Source organism: Poecilia reticulata, linkage group LG11 (assembly GCF_000633615.1).
Source record: "Poecilia reticulata strain Guanapo linkage group LG11, Guppy_female_1.0+MT, whole genome shotgun sequence".
NCBI lineage: Eukaryota > Metazoa > Chordata > Actinopteri > Cyprinodontiformes > Poeciliidae > Poecilia > Poecilia reticulata.
In genome coordinates this window covers 6431912-6450796 of record NC_024341.1, presented here as the reverse complement: position 1 = coordinate 6450796, position 18885 = coordinate 6431912, and the positions used below count along the sequence as shown (strand labels likewise).

Here is an 18885-nt window from a genome sequence, read left to right as displayed (position 1 = left end):
TGTGTATTTCTGAAGAAATCATCTGCAGATGGGTATTTATAATCTTTATTCAGCCCAGTTAGTCTCAACAGACCCAAATCTTTTCACCCCCAAATGATAAAGAAACCAGATGAACAAGAAAACAAACAGAAAGAGCTCTCTGCAAAAAATTTGGCATACAGTATGAATATTGCGTTATTACAGTTTTACAAACAAATGTACAACAAATACGTCATAAATAGGCTCTTGTTGGGTGACAGTGGGGAGCCAGCTTGGTATGTTTCTTTTTTTCTTTTCCCTTTCCATGGAGAAGAAGCTGCTTCCTTTTATGAGGCGTACTCAAACTCTTCTGCACTGCGACGGCCAAAATCCATCCATCCAATATAGTCCCTGTCCGCTATCCGATGCTTGGTGTCCAGACCGCCACCTTTTTTCTGGGCCATGGAGTTTCTACGCACAGAACCTGGAGGCAGAGATGGGAGCAGGGGAGAGATTGTGGGCGGAGAAGAAGAACAAAAGTCAAGTTAGTATTCCTGAGTGCAGAGAGATTTTCTTGGGAGTTGAACTTTTATTTCACAGAGAACCTCTGACAGACCTGACTCTGAACACAGCTAAGACACTATAGATGTTTACCCTTTCAAGCTGAATTATTCAAAAGATATGTTCACTGGTTGGGATGAGATGAGGCTTTCAGGAAGACAAACATTGAAAAGGCGATGTTTGCCTTCAAATTCTGTTTGCCTTCAAACAGAATTTAGCAGAAAGCTGAACCTGCAAACAAATCACAGATGTTTAACACAACTTAAGAGTTTACACCTTCCAACAAGCTTCTGAGATCTGAAGATGTTTGGATTTTACTTTTACTCCTTTCTGGATATGCATCTTAAACTTATTTGCTCCGTGAAAACCCACACTCAAATAGAAACCACAGTCACATGTGCAATTTGGCCAAAAGAAAAGGAAGCTACAGCAGCAATGGCTGGATTACAGCCTGACAGCGCCTCATTAGCCTGTGCATCCACATGACCGCACATGAATGTGGACAAATGCGAGCCTCCAGTTTCTCCGAATAGCTACGTCAACCTGCCCTCGCACCCTGTGACACCCCAACAGCTTGCGCAACCTCTCTTGTCTCTGATCTCCCGAATTCCCAGTTTTCAACTCATTCGATTCCAAGTGAAGGGGAAGCCGAGCCGCTATCTGTTCAGTAATCAATCCTGGGCTCGCAGAGATGCACTTTTCACTCCACCCACATCCTCCCACGCATCTTTCTCTCTCTCACACACACACGCACACACACATACACTCACACACAGATATCTTCCTCAGCTTCCTGCTAAGCTGAGGAGACCGGCCGCAGAAGGCTCGACAACGACACCTCCCACACCGAAACATGCAAGTGAACAGCGAGAACGCGCGGAACACACACCCACCGACACCCAGAGAACAGAGCGGCGCGCTCGGCCCGTACGGTGTTGCATTTGAGTTTCAGCGTGTCCTATTGCCTTCTTGAGGATCTCGGCGTCTGACTTAACAGCTTCCAAGTTTTTGAGGGTTTTTTTTGGTTTGTTGATGATTATGAGTATTATGCAAGAGTCGGGGAGAAACTTTAGCGCTAAATAGCTGCTTCATTGTGGCTAAAGAAAAAAACATCTTAATATCTGGCATGAAAAAATAATGTTTATTTCATTTTTTTTCAACAGACCCAAGTATTCCTTTTTGAGTTGGATTATTATTTTTGTTTTTAAGTCATTGATTAATGAATGAATTTATCCTTTCTTTATCCTTGTTTCGACTAAAGTTAAAAACTGGCTTGTTTGCACTACTCAAAGGCACTTTTTATATTTTCATTCATTAGTTTTGACCAATAAATTGGCCACTTGCTCTTTTCACATATATTTAAAAGGGAAAAAAATATGATTATAACCTAAACCCTGCAGTTCTTCAAACTTTTAGATATTTTTTTATTAAATTAAAACGAGTAAGTTCCATGAATATTTCTGCTTAGACAAAAAAAAACTCTTCATTGAAGATGCAGAAAATATCCGCTTTGAAGCTTTGACGTGAAAGCTTCAGTTCACTTTGGTGAAATTGTTCTACACGAAGCTCTGATGCAGAGAAAGCGAGAGTCAGGAAATGTGAGATCCTGATGTGTGCATCAGAGTGCTTGACATAAAAGAAAAAACACCGACAGCAAAAGGAAAGATGGGGGGAAAAAATGAACGTCAAGTGATTAGAAGCCAGATTCAGACTTAAATCATATGAGAGGATCAACCGGAAGGCTGCTCACCCTGGAAGACCCTTTTTCAAGCCACAAAAGCTTTCCAGAACCACTAATTCATTTTACAAAGCTGCCTTTGCACTAATTCCAGTAATTAGCCATGACCCAGGGGAGACGAATGGCTGGGAAAAAATGCACTTGTGTATGAAAATCAACATTGTTGCAAGTGTAACAAGACGTTTCTTCATGTTTGTGCACACACACAGGAAACCCCAACATCAAAACCCTCTCTCACACAGACACACACCTTTCCTGGAGGAAATGAGCCTGGCCAGCAGTTCACTGAGGTTCGCCCGGGAGTCTGCGTCCTCCTCAGCCTGAGAGAAGGGCTTCAGCTGGGGGCTCGAGCGGCTGTGTCGGAGGTGGGTCTCCCCCAGGGTGGGGGCGTCAGCCTCCAAGACGGCTGCGGAACCGACACACACACACACACACACACAAAAACATGAAGTCACGCGCTCAGATCTGAAAACTTGGATTTGCCGGAAGGCACTTGTGTACCTTGAGAGGAAACTGAGAAGTAGCGCTGGTCCTCGTCTACGGGCTGGGGGGAGAAGGGCAGCCCGAAGCAGCTCGAACACAGGACCGCCAGCACAGCGCACACACACAGTCCGACAGTCATCTGAAACACAGAGAGGAGACAACTTGTTTTATTCTTTGAGGTGGAATCTCTCACGATGAGGCGGCTCGGACCCTCTGCCAGCCAACCGCTCCTCCACAGGAAAAAAAAAGAGATTAGTCTGACTGCAGTGAGAGTCAGAATATTCACACATTCATCCACAATATAACAGCTTCTATCACAGCAGGTGAGACGGACCTGGGGAACCTGAATACGATTTGTAGAAGGTCAAACTGACCTAAGAATTAAAAAAAAAAATAACTCTTGGTCCATTTGTCATCAGGCAAAATCTCCAAGACAAATCTCTATGAATTAAACCCGTAAAGACTTTCAGTTTTATTCACAAATTAAATTTTACATAGTTAAAGATGGAGAGATAATGACTGAATGGGGAAAACTCCCTCCAACAAAATCAAGGAATTTTATCTTTTGAGAAGAAAAATATTAGTTTTGATAGAATTTAAAAGAATATGCCTTATGTCACAATAAAATTACATTTAAATTTTAAAAACAACACCCAACCAGCAATGTAAATGTATTAATTAACAATAAAAATATTCAACATAATGTTACAAAATACTTCAGGACCAAAATAAAAACAGCCTTACCTTGAGAAAACAGGCTTGTCGTATTCAAGAAGTGTGCAAGAATGAAGTGAGCACTTCTCTGATGAGTGGGAAGGATGCCCCCTTTTATACTCCTCGCTCAGCCCCTCTCAGTCTGTGTGTTGGTGTGTGTGTTCCGTGTTCGTGAGGCTGATGCGAACGAAGCCTCAGTGATACAACAGCATGCTTCACTTTTACTGTCTGTTTGCATGTCATAAACCAGTAGATCTGGAGATGCGTGTTTGTTGTGGGTTGGCAACAAACTACCTGACTGGAAAACTACAGAAAAACCTAGAAGTGCTGTTGAAATGTTTAAAAGTTGAGGGGTTTTTAGTGGGTAGTTTTATAGATAAAGTGTTTTTGTGAATATGTAATACAGCTGGTGTTTGGTCATAAGGGATCGGGGGGAATGGCGGAGTAGGTGTGTGCACACTCGCCCACGAGTAGACGCTGAAAAAGTGAGAAGCACCAAAGAGAGCTGTGCATTTCCTGGAGCAGGTGGAAGTGAGACGTTGGCGGACGGGTGCTCCACTCACCCCAGCCCTGCTTTAATCACCAGGGATTAACCCGGTTCATCGATCAAGGCCGGGTGGCAAATCAGTGGGTCTGAGTCGATGGCTATCGATCAAATGTTCCGACTTAATGTTTTTATTGGTAGGGTTGAAGGTCCGCTGATGCGTGGTTGGGTTGATGTTTTACCTGCTGCTGAAACAAAGGAGGTCGAGACTTGTAACTGAAAATGGGCAGTGAATTCATTGAGGAATATGGACATCCTGTCACTCTAATCAGGAGAGAGAGATGATTGGCAGATCAGAAGCGGACCCTCGCATGGGTTCACAGTAATCAGTTCTTGATAGAATATGTACTGGTGTTCAGTAAAATATGAATTTGGAGTTCATTTCTCTCAAAAACTCATCTGTGAACCTCAAACACTCTACACTTTAATATTCAAACACCTGTCACATTCTTTAATTGCTTTGTGCGTGTTTGGAAACACTGGTTTTCTTCTTCATTAAGTAAATGCCTATCAATTTACCCAATAAGTCACATCTCTACCTACATCAGCAGATGATATGACCTGCCCTGTCTACTCTAATTATGGAAAAACTGGCAGCTTAACTAAGCCCCCAATTGTCTGATCCAAAGAGTTTTTCTCAAGAGTAGAAGTCCATCTAAAGGAAATGTAAACATAACCATGGATGAACAGTCTTTTGAATTCTGTCTAAACTTTGTTCATAATTTAAATAGAACGATACCCCAACCATACTCGTAAGTGTTAGCAGCCAGTAGTTGTGTCTCGATTGACCGACATTTCGAAAAGTTTTGATCGAGTTAGGTTTTTCAACCGTATCAAAATTGGTTTATTTCACAAAACTGCAAAGGAAACATTTTTTCGCAACACACAAGTCACATGATCATTCAGCCACGAACCATGAAGAAGACGACGACGACAAGAAGCAGTTGAGGATCATGACAAGGAATGTTTTTTGCTGACTTTTGCACATGTGCGAAATGTTTTGGTTTTTTTTACGTTAGCCAAATATTGAAAAAGTTTTGCGCATATTTCTAATGGAAACACAGCCAGTGTATTCTGAACGTATAGATGCTAAACATTTTAGAGGTATGACACAATAGCAACATTAATTAGCATCGTGCAATACCATGCAAATGCTCTGTCTGCACCAATGAAGAGTCAGTCACATGCTGGATGCTTAAGTGAAATTGAAACAGGCTGGTGGAAATAACAAAATCTGACGGAAACAAAGTAATATTTATACTAGGCAGCTTGTTTTTTGGAATGATAGTGATGAGACATAGTGCTACCTGATGAGACACTGAGGGAAGCTACTGGGTAGATCTGGGAACATGGACCACTATAAGAAGTAAACAACCGCAGAGTTTCTGTATATCTAGAAACAGATTATGAACAAAGAACTAACAAAGAAGCTAACAACAACAAAGAAGCAGGAAATTACTTAAAACAAGACAGTTTTCCTATAAGTAAGGTAATATGCTAGTAGAACTATAGAACCTTTTCAACAATATTAAGGAATTTATTTACTTAAAACAAGTTTCTAGATCTTACTGAAAAGTGGCTTGGATGTTAGTTTTGTCTTATTTCAAGTGTACTAAGATATTTGCACAATAATCTAGATCAACAACACTTGGTAAGGTTTAGTGTTTTTGTAGAGCATCGTTTCCACTGGAGACAACATTCATCCACTCAGAGTCACAGCTACACAGACTGATATGCAGATGAGTAGGCAACTTTACCCATCAGAGAGGAGGAAACTGGAATCCAACCTTCTGACAGTCACCCTAAAGAAAAACAGTCTAAAGAATCTCACTTAGTGCTCATATATAATACAGTTAGTTTAAAATACACATGAATTTTTGCATTTTTATGACCATTTATCCCCATAATTCATGAAGAAATAAACCGGCATAAGTGGTTTGTTTACAGGTACAAAATGGAGGGCACAATGAAGCCCATCTTCACGCATGTGTTAATAAACTGATGATAAATAATAAGAAAATACTTAATGACATCAGAGACTTTGCTCTCAGGCTACAGCACTGCATTGGTTGGTGAATCAGATAAATGCTAACAGACTTCAGCATGTCAGAGATCCCAGGAGGCTCTGACTAAAAACCTGCAATGGAAAAGATACTCAATCACATTTTATTTGTTCCCCCCCACCCCCCACATATATGTAATTTTCCTTCTTGATTCCTTTTTATCTGCACAAGGAAGAAACTTCTTTATTTTCTCAAGGCACAATCACAAGACATTAGTGTAGGAGGTGAGGCCACTGGCGTTCAAATTAGAATTAATTGACCATGCGGTGTGGGAGGCGTGCGTTTCCTTACGTCTTCTCAGGAATTTACTTTTAGGTGTTTTTAAAACTTGTTTCTGTTTGTGCTTTGCCAGGAGCGACCCGTTGAACATCATCCCTTCTCAGGGGCAAACTTCCCCCCCAACGTCTTCAGGTATTTACATCCAGCCAGAGGTTTTGTGTCAATTCCGGTTAAAGCACTTCATTTTTGACGGCGGGTAAAAGAAATTACACTGACGAATAAGATTATAAATGGCTAAGAGGCTCACAGAAGACAATTTACTGCAGCTTCAGTTTACAGACAGCAAACGCTAAATGGCTCTATTAATGCATCCTGCTCAGTTTCAGAGTCATGCACTCAAATCGGAGCTTTGCCAGGCGAGTCAACGCTGCAGGCATTAATAAACTTTATTACCAGGAACCCGTAATTTCCTCCGTTGTTTTTTTTTGTCACCTGTTTTGTTTGCATACATTCCAGGACAACAGAGAGACACAGAAGACAAGCAACCAGCAAAAATACATGTACTAATTAATATTAATTAGCACCCTTTCTCCACAAAGCTCAGCCCATAAGGTTGAAATAATGAAAGTACTACGGAACTATGGAAACAGTTTTCTAGAGATGATTTCTGCCCTGGTTATCTGTGATTAGACAGTAAATTATTCTTCCACAAAAACAACCTTGCGACCTGGAACGATTTCCCAAGAAGGTAACGTGCGTTAATTTGATCTCACAGCTTTAACTTTCATGTGTTTAATCTCAGTATTTGTATTTTATCGTTGCTTCTTTATCATTCAGCAAAGTTGACGGTGGCGGATTTTAAGACCGCAATCTTAATTTTTAAAAATGAAATCTAACAGGGGGGCTCAGCTATCAAAAGATCAAACTAAATATAAAAACAAAAAAAATTACATCTGACCGACGTCACTGTCAAAGGCAAGTCAGTAAATGTTTGAAAAAAAAATCTGCCTACATGTACAAAAGAGTAATGTCAGCACTTTTTTTTAAAAATCAGTCAGAAACCAAACACTGTAAAACACTTTAATTACTTTGCTTTAATTTCAAGATCAGGAATCTTGAGTCTGAATTTCTTGTGGAACATCAGCGAGCGTCCACGTTGTCTGAACTAATCCTGTTTTATCAATAATGTCACATTAAAGATTAATATTAAAGAGGAAGGCTTTCATTCTCACACATGATGAGCCTCACACATTGAGGTATGCAAGAAATACATTTAAGAAAATCCAACATTTCATGAACTTTTTAAATCCTTTACATGAGTTAGTACGATCTAAGTAAGTACAAAAAAATGTAATAATAAATAAACAAATACCCAGCAGCTGAAGTACCAGTGTTTTAAATATCTTTATAATTTTGGTGTATTTTGTCATTTTTGATCTGGTGTGCTCTTGTGTGCCACAAGAGCAGAACTTCCCCTAACAGAAGTCCAGCTCTTATTGATTCTCCTCCTGAATCCAAACGGATCCATTGTGTGCTGTGATGGTCAGTTTATCTGAAATGGCTTTAGATGAATGAGACATCCAGTTCTGCTTCAGGGCCCTGAGTGGTGGAGTGTCTTCGGTGCAATCAAGCGCAGTTTGAGTTGTCATTAAAGAAAAAATGGAGCTCTGATGAAAATGTTTCATGATGGTGTTATTAGGAGGAGACGTCTCTGAGAGCTACAGTGAGCGAGAGCAGAGGGAGTGGACGAGTGAGAGGTCAGGAGTTTCAGTTTTACTTATTCATCTTTTGCCTGTGTCGCGAAGCATGAACTGCTTTTCCGCTGCCCGACTGTAAAAACTGTTTCTTTTGAAATCACTCGTGACCAAACATAAGCATACTGCAATTATTCACTCGTATTTTTGCCGGTGGATTAGCTTATTTTCTCTTTAAACAGACTTAATGCTAATGCCGCTTTTATGCTAAAACTACTTTAAAACTATTTATTTGTTTTTATAAACATACAGATGATTTTTACAAGTCTTTAATTGTGTTCATTGGAATAATATGTACTCAGTGCTGAATTATCAGACTCATTTTGATCAGTTTAAACATTTTAGATGTTAACGTTAGAATTGTTAGCAGCTAACCGTTAGCTCAGTATTCTTTACATCTATTCTCTAAACTAGCTTGTGTTCGACACGTGTCAAACTCGTCTTCGGGCCAAATCCGGCCCACCATAGCTTTTTATGTGGCCCTCTAAACTCCAGACAACAAATTACTTCAGTTTTTTGCAGTTTTGCGATTGTGAAAATGTACAGACCCCTGCAGTTTTTCACACTAACGTATCATTGAGTTTATTGAACATTTTTCCCACCTGCAGGCGGCACTATGCATTTAATTTTACACTGTTTCCTTAGTCTTACTTGAGTTGTAATCGACACGGATATTTTACAAATTACATTTACTGTTATTTGTAAGCACAAATATTTCAAAATTCCTTGCAAATATTTCTAATGGCTCCATGGAATCAGTGATTTTGATTTTTTTTTTTAAATCACAAAAACATTCGTGAAGTCCTGGTTATTAATATTTGAACAGTTTTTTAATAGGTTTTATCAATACATACTCGCACAACTGACCCTTGAAAACGTTCCAGATCTTGATACAGTCCAAAATAAAAATGAGTTTGACACCCCTGCGTGGAGGGGAGCTGGCGTCTCACTGGAGTTCATCCTGGACAGGTCAGCACTCCATCACAGGGCAACACAGTGACATGAAGGGCAAACAGCAATGCAACCCAGAGTGGTCAACTGGTTTAATGAGCCGAGAGCTATTTCCTGTCTTACTTCAAACACAGATATGGAGTGTCAAGATCAAAGCACTCACCTTCATATCTGCAACTCATAAAAATACAGTGTAGCCCGGCCAAAGCACCAACTAAATGGCACTTTGTGGGCCGTCCGACACTTTGAAGAGAAACATCCAGCCACGTTTAGCCCTAGTAATTGTATCAGAAGCATGTTTTATATGGGTCCGAATGTTAACATGGAAACACATTTTATGGAGCATCAAATCCTGTTCGTTTCACTCCATTTTATTTTTTTATTTCATTCGGTCTATAATGTGTAACAAATAAAAAAAATGTGAATGAAAAGGAGCAGAAAGAAGGATAAACTTAGAACATTCTGCCACCTATCCAAAATAAGCGATTCAGCTCAGATTATATTTCAAATACATGAAAAATAAACAAAAGATGGACAATTTAACATTGGTTTATTCAATACCATTCTGCTTCAGTGTGACTTTCAAATTTCTTTTAAATGCAGGAAGAGATTTAAATAGTTTTATCTCACTGTCCAGATAAACTGACAACTTTAATTGAAATGCATATGTCCATCATCACCCTGTTGAATTTAAATTTTTTACAAATCTCAGTTCCTTTTAACGTGTTTGCTTTCTTTTTTTTTCTTTTTTACAAATTCTTTCCACATTTTGTGTCCAGTGCACTAATCATTACTTCACTACCTACCTACATGTAAAAGTTCAGTACCCTCGAGTGGTGATGTGATTATTAGAATTAATAAGAAAGTAGGTCATGCTGCCTTAAGTTGGAGTCACTTCAAGTATTAAGCAAGCAGATGTGAGTCAAGTCAGTAAACAAAGTAATTTAATATTAAGTCATTAATATTAATTAACACTTCTAAGTTGTAGGTACGCAAAATTATTTTGTCTTGTCCAAAACATCCATAACTGACAGGTTAGCTGGATTAGCTTCAGACTAAACCATGTAATAGCACCATAATATCAGGAAGGCGATGAACATTTGTTCGGATTCATTTGGATTCACAAACTAAAAGTTTTTGCCATAAAAAAAAATCTCTGGTGGTGACTTTAAAGTGTTGAGTCAGTGATCTCACAACTAGAGACAACTTGCAATAAAATTTTAAAACTATGCCGTCCGTGTGATTTCTGCCCCAACAGACGTCTGATCCTCGTCCTCCTTCGCCTCGATAGGCGTGCCTCTGCTCTGCCTCTCTGTCTCCTCCTTTTCAACGTCCCAGTCTGATATGAAATGCATTAACTGTCCGTCTGCCGATCGACTGATGCGATTGTACTTCAGCAACAAGTTATGCAGTCTCGCATCGTGACAAGAGTTACGATGTCTTCCGCGCATAGCGCGGCGCGTTCAAGTCCTGTACGAGTTTTGAAATCGGATTGAGGCAGCATATCTTCCTCCGCCATGAAATTCCTCAGGAAATAAAACACAGTGATGGAGTTGTATAGGCAATAGGCAGAAAAAGTCTAATGAATATCGATTTGTTACAACAAACTTTTCGAATCACAGCAGAAACTTGGTTTTCCTTTTCACATTACAAAGTCTATTCCTGTTTGTGGAAATCTTTTAAAAACAAGGAAGATGTATTGAATCCCAGATGTTCCTCTCCTTCCGTCAGGTTGATGTGTAGGATTCATTCCCACACATGAAGGCTCCCTGTCTTCTCCTCCCCCCCTACGGGGCTGACATCCCTGTCGTGTGAATGAATCTCTCAGGAGATCAAGCGCCAGTACAGAAAGGACAGGAAGACCTATTACACTCTGTGCTCCCCATCAATTATCCTGGCACTCAGGCTGATAAGCCCGATTTCAGCTCCACGCAGCAATTGAGCCATTATAACAGTGACGGTCACACGTATTATGATGTTATTAAGAGAGGAAAAATTCTAAAACTTATGAACCCTTTTTAAAACCTTTTGACTTGTTATATCCTCTCTTATGCCCGGATCCAGAAAATGCTGTGCGCAAGGACTGAGATAACAGAGATAACAGCGTCACAATAATCAGCATTTATTCAAGACAGATGCATACCATCACCAGAAAAGCACATCAGAAAACTCGGAGCACAAACAACACATGAATTTACCTGAGAGAGGGAAAAAGACAAAAGATGGAAACGACAAACAAAAAGCAAAGACGTCTTTGGAGAAACTGCAAAGAGCAAAATCTGACTTGTTACTCCTGTGAACAAACTTTCATAGTAAAGGCGTATTCTTGTCTTTAATTTTTTCAAATAAGGCGTATCTTTGCTCATCCAACCAGGAGCTGTCTCAGACCCTCTTTAAAAGTTAGAAACTCCCTGCAATTTGTTTTCGAGATCAAACATCAGTTGTCACCTTTATCTAAACAAAGTGGAAGCAGAGCTTCTCCTCCACTGGCCTGAACTCAGGCTGTTTTATGGCTTTTCACAGATCAGTGTGAAGCTGGAACTTCTCCTGAACTGCCCACAGACAAAGGGCAGTTCAAAAGATCTTAGCAAACAATCTGCTGTAACTACAAGCAACATAAAGGTCAATAGGGCAGAATAAGTTATTAATCTTAAAACTATAATTAGGCTATTTCAATCAAGACATGTTGCTAAGTTTTAAAGCTAGCATATTTTAAATGTATTTTCTTGACAATGTGCAAATAGCTTAAAATTTCTTTGTTCTGAAGGTTTCCTCCTAGTGACAGGCATGCAGGACGAGGGCCAAACTACCAGCTGACAGCAACTTTTTTGATTGTCGGACCAAAATCACGTGGTGCCGTTTGAAGGATTAGTAGTCGAGCAGTTCGTGATTTTCTGTCATGTAATTTAGCAGCATAGGCTTTAAAAAGTTACTCCAACCAAACTTGTTGAAGCCGAAACCGTCGCTCAACATCACAGATAGATGCATTTTTTATTCCACCCATTCATCGCTCTGACCTTCATGTATAAATAAGAGTTTTATTTCTATGTTTTTCCTGTATTAATATATAATTTGTATTCATAGCCTCAAACCTCTTTCAAACAATACAATGCATTGCTTGAGAATAAATATGTGGCGTCTTAAGGTACATCCACCTGTTTTGGGTTATAAAATTTTAAAAAATTAAAAAACGCTCTTATTGCAGTCATATGTTCATTACGGCATTTTTTTTGTCTTTCCTTCAAAAGCAACAAGGAAAAAGGCAACAAGAAGGCTCCTCCTTATCAGTGTATGCTTCATTGCAGTGATTGAATGAAGCAGCAGACCCACAGGCCTGTACCCTTTGATGATGGACTCAGAATCACTGTCACCAGTGAAACCAGTCATGGATGTAATATTGAGATAATCATGGCAGGGCTGGCCTCTGCTTTAAGGTTGCCTTTGGCATGTGGAATGTGAAAAAACACACTAGGACATTATACTAGTATTCCAGTTTAAGCTTAAGAAATTGGACTTTGTCATACTTCTCTGTATGGAGTAATGGAGCACCGCAGGGTTGTGTGTTTAGCTCACTGTCACTTTTCTTCGTCACATGAGATTGCAGAGCTGCATATAATTTCTAAATCATAATTAAGATTGCAGATGATGACACCACTGTTACAGGGCTGATAGCTAACCATTTTGAGCCAGCTACGAGATGTTAACATAAAAGCAACCCAAAGTGAACCAATAAGCTAACTTACCCAAAAGTAGGCTGGAGGAAAATGTCCGTCCTGCAATTTGTGAAATTTGTCTACAACACAGTGAGTTCATTGGTGTCCACATCAGCAGAGGCCTATACTGGTCACCAAGCAACACAAGGAAGGAACTGAGAGCCTTAATGAAGACAGACAAGGTTCTCCAACAGTGGATGTTTGATTTCTGAAGGTGCACCATCATCACCAACTACATGACAAAAGATCAGTGGCTTCCAACTTCCATCTTTTAATGAAGTCTTCAGAGTCTCCTTCAGCCCCAAGGCCGGATCCATCTGTGGATATCACAACCTCTAACCAGGGGTGAAAGTTGGCGGGCACGGTCGGGTACTGCGTACCCCTAAAAGATTTAGCGAGAGTACGCAGTACCTGCAAGAGAGGGGAGCGACTGTCTGCTGTAAAAATCTATGGGTTCACTGGGCAGCCGTGAGTTCACCCACTAATCAGGGGTGACTATTTTTCAAGGACAATAGAAACCACGACTTAATCAGTTAATAAATACTGTAGCTTTATTCCCATTTCATATTGTTTCTGAACTTTTCGTGCTTTACTAGAGCAGCGGTGCAATATGTTGATCACGGAAGGTTTTGAGTCGATCTCGGCATTAGATGACCATGTCGGTATTTAACTATGAAGATGCTACGAGTCAGAGCTCAACATGATGAAAAGATAGGTTTATTCTGAATGTGAAGGAAAAATATATGTATTTTCTATTACACTTTTGGATAATTTCTCTTTTATCCTTGGCTTTACCCTGTGTACCAGGATGTCTCCCAGTTTGACCAGCAGACTGAACCTACCTGTGGCCAGTGTTCCCAGTATAATATAAATAAATACATTTGTGTTTTATTGCACTTTTATTCTTTTACGTTTTGTGTATTTTGAAATATCTCAATCTGAAGTATTAGTGGCAGCTTATGTAATGATTTAAAAATAATTTAGTCTGTTAGACTTTTTCACTCTAAGCTGTCTGAAGCAGAGTTGACATATCACACTGTAATAAGTATTTTTTTCCTGAAAAAAAGTGGGAAAAATATGCAGCGAATGTTTGATAATGACTGATTTATCAAATTTTATTGTCTTTACAGTAAAATATCAAAAAATAAAAGAAAATTGCATTTTTTTTAAATCTTGAGATGTTAAATGTACATTAAATTATGGAATCATGTAAATATGTTCTTGAATAAAACACTGTAAAAGTGTGTGTGTTCATCAATGTTAATATAAATACTGTTTATCAGAATCATTTCTATCAAATAAAAACATTGTGCTCTTTATTCAGAAATCCCTCAAAACAATTAAATAATCACATCAAAAGTTAGAAACTCTGACTTTAGTGCTTTATTGATTACCAAATATATTAATGTGTGAAAAAATGTGTCATCCATCCGTCCATTTTCTTTACACCCTTGTCTCTTAGTGGGCAGGACGGGAGAGCTAATTCTACATTTGTGGCTTGTTTAATGTTGTCATAGCAACTGCTTGCCAAGACAGCTGTAGGTTACAAAGTTCACGGAAGTGGACGCTACACGAGAACTACGCACTTATCTAATGTGCACAAAATCATTTTGTACTGTGGGAGGAAGCCGGAGCACCTGGAGAGAACCCACTCATACACATAGAGAACATGCAAACCCCATGCGTAAAGAACCCAAGCTTTTCTTGCTGCAAGGCAACTGCTACAACTGTGCAGCCCTGATGTTTTATGTGTTATTGTTTCAACAAAGCGTTGCGTAATTCTGTGTGTTTCGGTTCCATTCCCTAAATAACTAGCAGAGCAGGAGTTTAAAATGAACTAATCAACCACCGCTGTGTTCAGGGAGGCTTATTAATAATCGCAAAATAAATATCCAGCCTGAAAACCTGATATCCTAATGGACTGAATGGTCCCTGCTCGGTTCGTGGCGGTTACCATGGCAATGGGTGTGCTTCACCCCTGGTAAAAGGGTTATTTTACCTTCCGCCTGTATTTTACCATTACCTGCGCCTTTGCCTTGGCGCGTTACAGCCGCTGTAATTTCTGAACGTTCAATAAACCACAAACTTGGACTAATAATCTCGTTCTTTGTGAGCATACATCATTCACAACAAACATCAAACCTGGTAAATATGTTTCATTAAGTATTTAACAAACAAATGGCTTCTACCGCGATAATTATGTGAAATTAAATTAATTGTCTAATATAAAAAAATAGTTTGATGCTCTCTGGCATCTTGCTTTGAGCTCAGAGTCTGAGAGGCTTTTCCTCTATCAAACTATTGTTTTTACCTCTTATTTAGTGGAAATATTGATGTTGATGAGACTTTCTCCAAAATGATAACCTTTTTCAACTTTTATAGCTCCACTGTTGAAAATGAGGCTCTAACWTTCACAAATGACATTGAAATAAAATCCAGTSCAACATCTGGTTTGAGGTGATTCCTCTGGAACCTGTTGGAGGAAAAATATCCCAACTTCAGAAGATGAGCGTTAACCTAACAGAGCTCTGTGGTTCCTCCTGTCAGTCTGAGATTCAGGGTGAGGAGGCGCCATGTTAGGAAGAGAAGTGGAAGCTGCAGGATCTTCAGAACAAACAGGTCATRATGCTGGGCTACTGATTATCCTTCACTCTGGACACAGGATCAATAGAACCAGTTTAAAAGCTAAAATTAATGGTTACATGCCAGACATGGAAAACTGGGATGCACTCCATGCCATGATGTTCAGAATTTAGGTCTCATGGCATCTCATGGTGTCAACATTGCAGCCAGTGGGCTGAGGGAGGAAATACAGCTTTATTTTGTAACAATTCAAGAGCTACCAGCTATAATCGCTTCACAAAAAAATTAAACAGCACAGAAATTCCAAAGCACACAAAGAAGCAATATATAGGGGGTACTTTTGTCATAGTACCCCCAAGAACATAAAACTACTTTCACCTTTGCCTCTAACTAGTTACTGTGGCTGGAAACTGTTTAGACAGACAGCTGGAGGTGCCACCACACTAAGCTCCCTCCAGAAGACACTTCAAAGGTACTGCAGACACTATAATCTATAGAGCAACTACCAACACTTTAAAAGACTTAATTCTCCTCTACTCAACAAGTCTGGTCAGAAATAATTTCATCTGAAGAGACATTTTTAACCTTTCCGGTGAGATTTAAGTTACACCTGACAAAAAGAAGACGAAAGCCCTTATTTGATGTTTTTTTTAAATGAAAATGATGTGAAGCATCTAAGAGTTTACTAACAGAAATATAATATCTGTGATCATTGTCAAGAGTTGTTTTGCACACTGAATTGTTCTGCGGGTTAAAATCAGATTCACACTTAATGTTTTGACGTAAACATGAACTGTTAAATCTTGCAATGAATAATTATGCCTTATTCTTGTTAAATAAGGGAGCCCATATAAAAACAAAGCCACCAAAATAACCTGGAAGATCATAAACGTTGAGAAAATAGATTTATTTTTTGGCCTAGACTGAGTTAGATAATAAACATGAGCTGCTCAGCTGAAGCGACGCAGAAGAACAGAAAGAGATCTTTGGAGATGTAAGGTCAAAGGTCAAAAGTTGGTTCATGTTCCACGTTAGTCCCCCTGGATTTAACTGGCTTCAAATAAAATAGACAGAATCTATATGACGCTTCTCTGGAGCCACATTCGCCCAGTCACACACACAGTGATACACCAGTTCCCACACAGCGACGTGGAGCAGGAGGAAGGTGGAACTGAACACATAACTTTGAGATTGCAAGACAATGTTTGTAACTTTCAGAAACTGTTAGAATTTTTCAGACAGCGCAAAGTGTGGTGGAATTACGGTACTGCAAATTTGTCTGGCCCGTCGGCACTCCGTTGGGTCTGGAAGGATTGAGGAACTGATGTCCTAAAAGAAGCTCACTTCCTCTAGTGAGGACTAGTAAACTGTGAAGTCCGGTTCGGACTCCGCCCAGCCTTTTATACCAACAGAACCGAATAACTACAGAACAATCGTATGAAGGGATAAACAATTAGTGAACGCCAGCCAGGATCAATTTTCCTCTTAAACAGCAAATTGTACAAAGCTAAAACAACTTCAAAGATTTTAGTTCCTTGTTGGCGTTTCTGTTATGTTATGGAAAACTGTTTGCATTACAGTCAAATTGACTTTAAATAGGACTTTGATATCTGCTGGGGTCACCGCAGGGAAATAGTACTTGACATCAAACAATCTTCTTTTGTGTTTTTCCATTTTCCTCAGACCGGTCCCCACCTCAGGTGTTCGTCTGCCTCCCGAGCCGCTCGCTCTGCAGCTTCTCGACTTTTTCAGCACTTTCAGATGATGCTGTTGTTGGAGTCATTTATTTTAAGTAGCCATTACAGGCAATTCAAACCTTCTAATTAACGATCTAGAAGTAATTTTAGGGACTGCTGCTCTGTTAATAAGTAAGCCGGTCCCGTACCGAAGCCTTTGATGCCACGTGAAAGCGGTTCCATTTTGTATTTATTTCTTACAGGCCCGGTTTGAAGAATAAACAGTGATGTTCTCCTAGACACACAGCTCCTCTGTGTTTGTGGATTCAGAATCAGGGGTGTTTGAGTTGGACCGGGAGACCTGCAGTGTTAGTCTAGAGGAGGCTCCGTTAATCCCTCTGGCCATGTGGATATCTGTTTGGTTTTCCAGTCACTGTTTACTTTGATCTGAAGCAGCTGAGGGTTTTTCTTTCCCCAGTATTGAAGTAACTTCTGAATTTTTTGCTTGGAAACTTCACGTTTTGGACCACTTTTACTTTGATGCTTAAACCAGTTTCAGAACGTCCTTCTATATCCATTTGGTAACTTTTTACCCTTGAGATCCAACATTTGGTCTGTAATTTGCCTTAGAATGAAAAAAATAGTTACTCAAAGGGTAAATTATTTATTTTAAGCAGGCATTTTAATGTGTTATGGAATATATGCACTACCAAAACAAAATAGTAAAACTTTACTCATCTACTGGGTATTTATTTCAAGTCTTCAAAGGGTTCAAGTTACCATGAACTTTAATTTGGTTTCCGGGGCTTTTGGAAAAGAATCAGACCCATAGCATCACGGGTCTTCCGCCATGTTTAACAGTTAACAGAGTGTTTATCTTTTGCTTCCTGCCGAACCAACCAAAAACCTCACTGCTTGTCTCATATGACTGAAGCACCTGGTTCCAGTTACAGTCCAAGTTGTTAGCCAGACTTTGGAAAAGGCGTACAGGGGCAGTAGCCCAGGGCCACAACAATTTGGGGGCTCCAAAGATTTTTTTTTTCCTTTGATAAATGCATGTTTTACAAAGTGTTTCATTTAGTAATAAAGTTCCTGAAATAAAGTGATAACCATGCATACATACAGGCCCATTTATTGAATGCAAAGGATCATTTCATAAACTCAATACAGTTTCTTTGCAAAAACTTTCTAGTTTGTCATAAAAGTCGATAGGTTTCCTAATGGATTAGCTTCACATTTCATAAAATTTAGTTGAGATAAAAGATCCTGGAACTGTTGCTGGTTTTTATTTTGATATTTGCTGCCTTTCTTGCCCCGGGCCACATTCATGCAAACCGCTGCCGTGATCTCCGGTGACTTCTCCTCTTCGCTTGTTGTATAACAGCATCAATTTTCACGTCGGGGGACATGAGCTTGTCTGTTCCCGGGCTGCAGCCTGAATAAATCCGAGTCTCATTTTATATAAATAGGTACACCAAGTGAGCGTCTTTCTCTGTGGATCCCACCGCAAACCAGTAAAAAAAACAAAACAAAAACAGCCACAGCTGCTTATCGCTCAGCGTAACTTTACTTCCAGAGTAACTCTACCAAACTTCCCTCAAAAGAACCCCCATGATTCAGCAGGCAAGCTTGTTGTGAAAATTAGCGTTTGACTGGAACAGCGCGTCCTCCTGAGTGTTCATCCGTATCCGTGCAGTCAGCTGCTAAGTTAACTCTGCGCAGATATTTTGCATCCAATTAAGTTGATGAGTGCTCATTAAGGGCAGCCACGTTTCTTAACTTGAGGCAATTAAAAAGCTTTTTGAGGGAAGGACAAGCTTAAGTCAAAAATAAGTAAAAGCTTTGATGAGGAGAACCTGGTCTTCAGGTGGCTGTGCAGCGATTAAAATCGTCATTTCTTAGTCCAGACTTGGTGCCTGTGCAGGAAT

The 18885-nt window shown here is 39.7% G+C and overlaps 2 protein-coding genes across 2 annotated transcripts in view; one reads left to right on the top strand and one right to left on the bottom strand.

The window, feature by feature from the left end:
• Positions 1-17030, top strand: part of LOC108166738 (uncharacterized) — a 32074-nt gene extending 15044 nt beyond the window's left edge. Inside the window, exon 2 of the transcript XR_001777123.1 lies at positions 16965-17030. The gene's annotated coding sequence lies outside the window, so the exon portion shown is untranslated. The remainder of the gene's footprint in view (positions 1-16964) is intronic.
• On the bottom strand, positions 30-3592 carry LOC103472087 (cholecystokinin). The gene is made up of 4 exons (XM_008421465.2): positions 3485-3592; positions 2759-2879; positions 2508-2663; positions 30-442 (listed from the first exon to the last, which is right to left on the bottom strand). The coding sequence occupies exons 2-4, from the start codon at positions 2877-2879 to the stop codon at positions 306-308; spliced, it is 414 nt and encodes a 137-aa protein (XP_008419687.1). The 5' UTR covers positions 3485-3592; the 3' UTR covers positions 30-305.
• Positions 17031-18885: the final 1855 nt, after the last annotated feature.

Coding starts and splice junctions, on each gene's coding strand:
- LOC103472087 (XM_008421465.2), bottom strand. CDS start 2,879: ATGACTGTCGGACTGTGTGTGTGCGCTGTGCTGGCGGTCCTGTGTTCG. Junction 2,664..2,758: donor CTTCTCAGTTTCCTCTCAAG/GTACACAAGTGC, acceptor TCGGTTCCGCAG/CCGTCTTGGAGGCTGACGCC. Junction 443..2,507: donor GCTCATTTCCTCCAGGAAAG/GTGTGTGTCTGT, acceptor CTCTGCCTCCAG/GTTCTGTGCGTAGAAACTCC.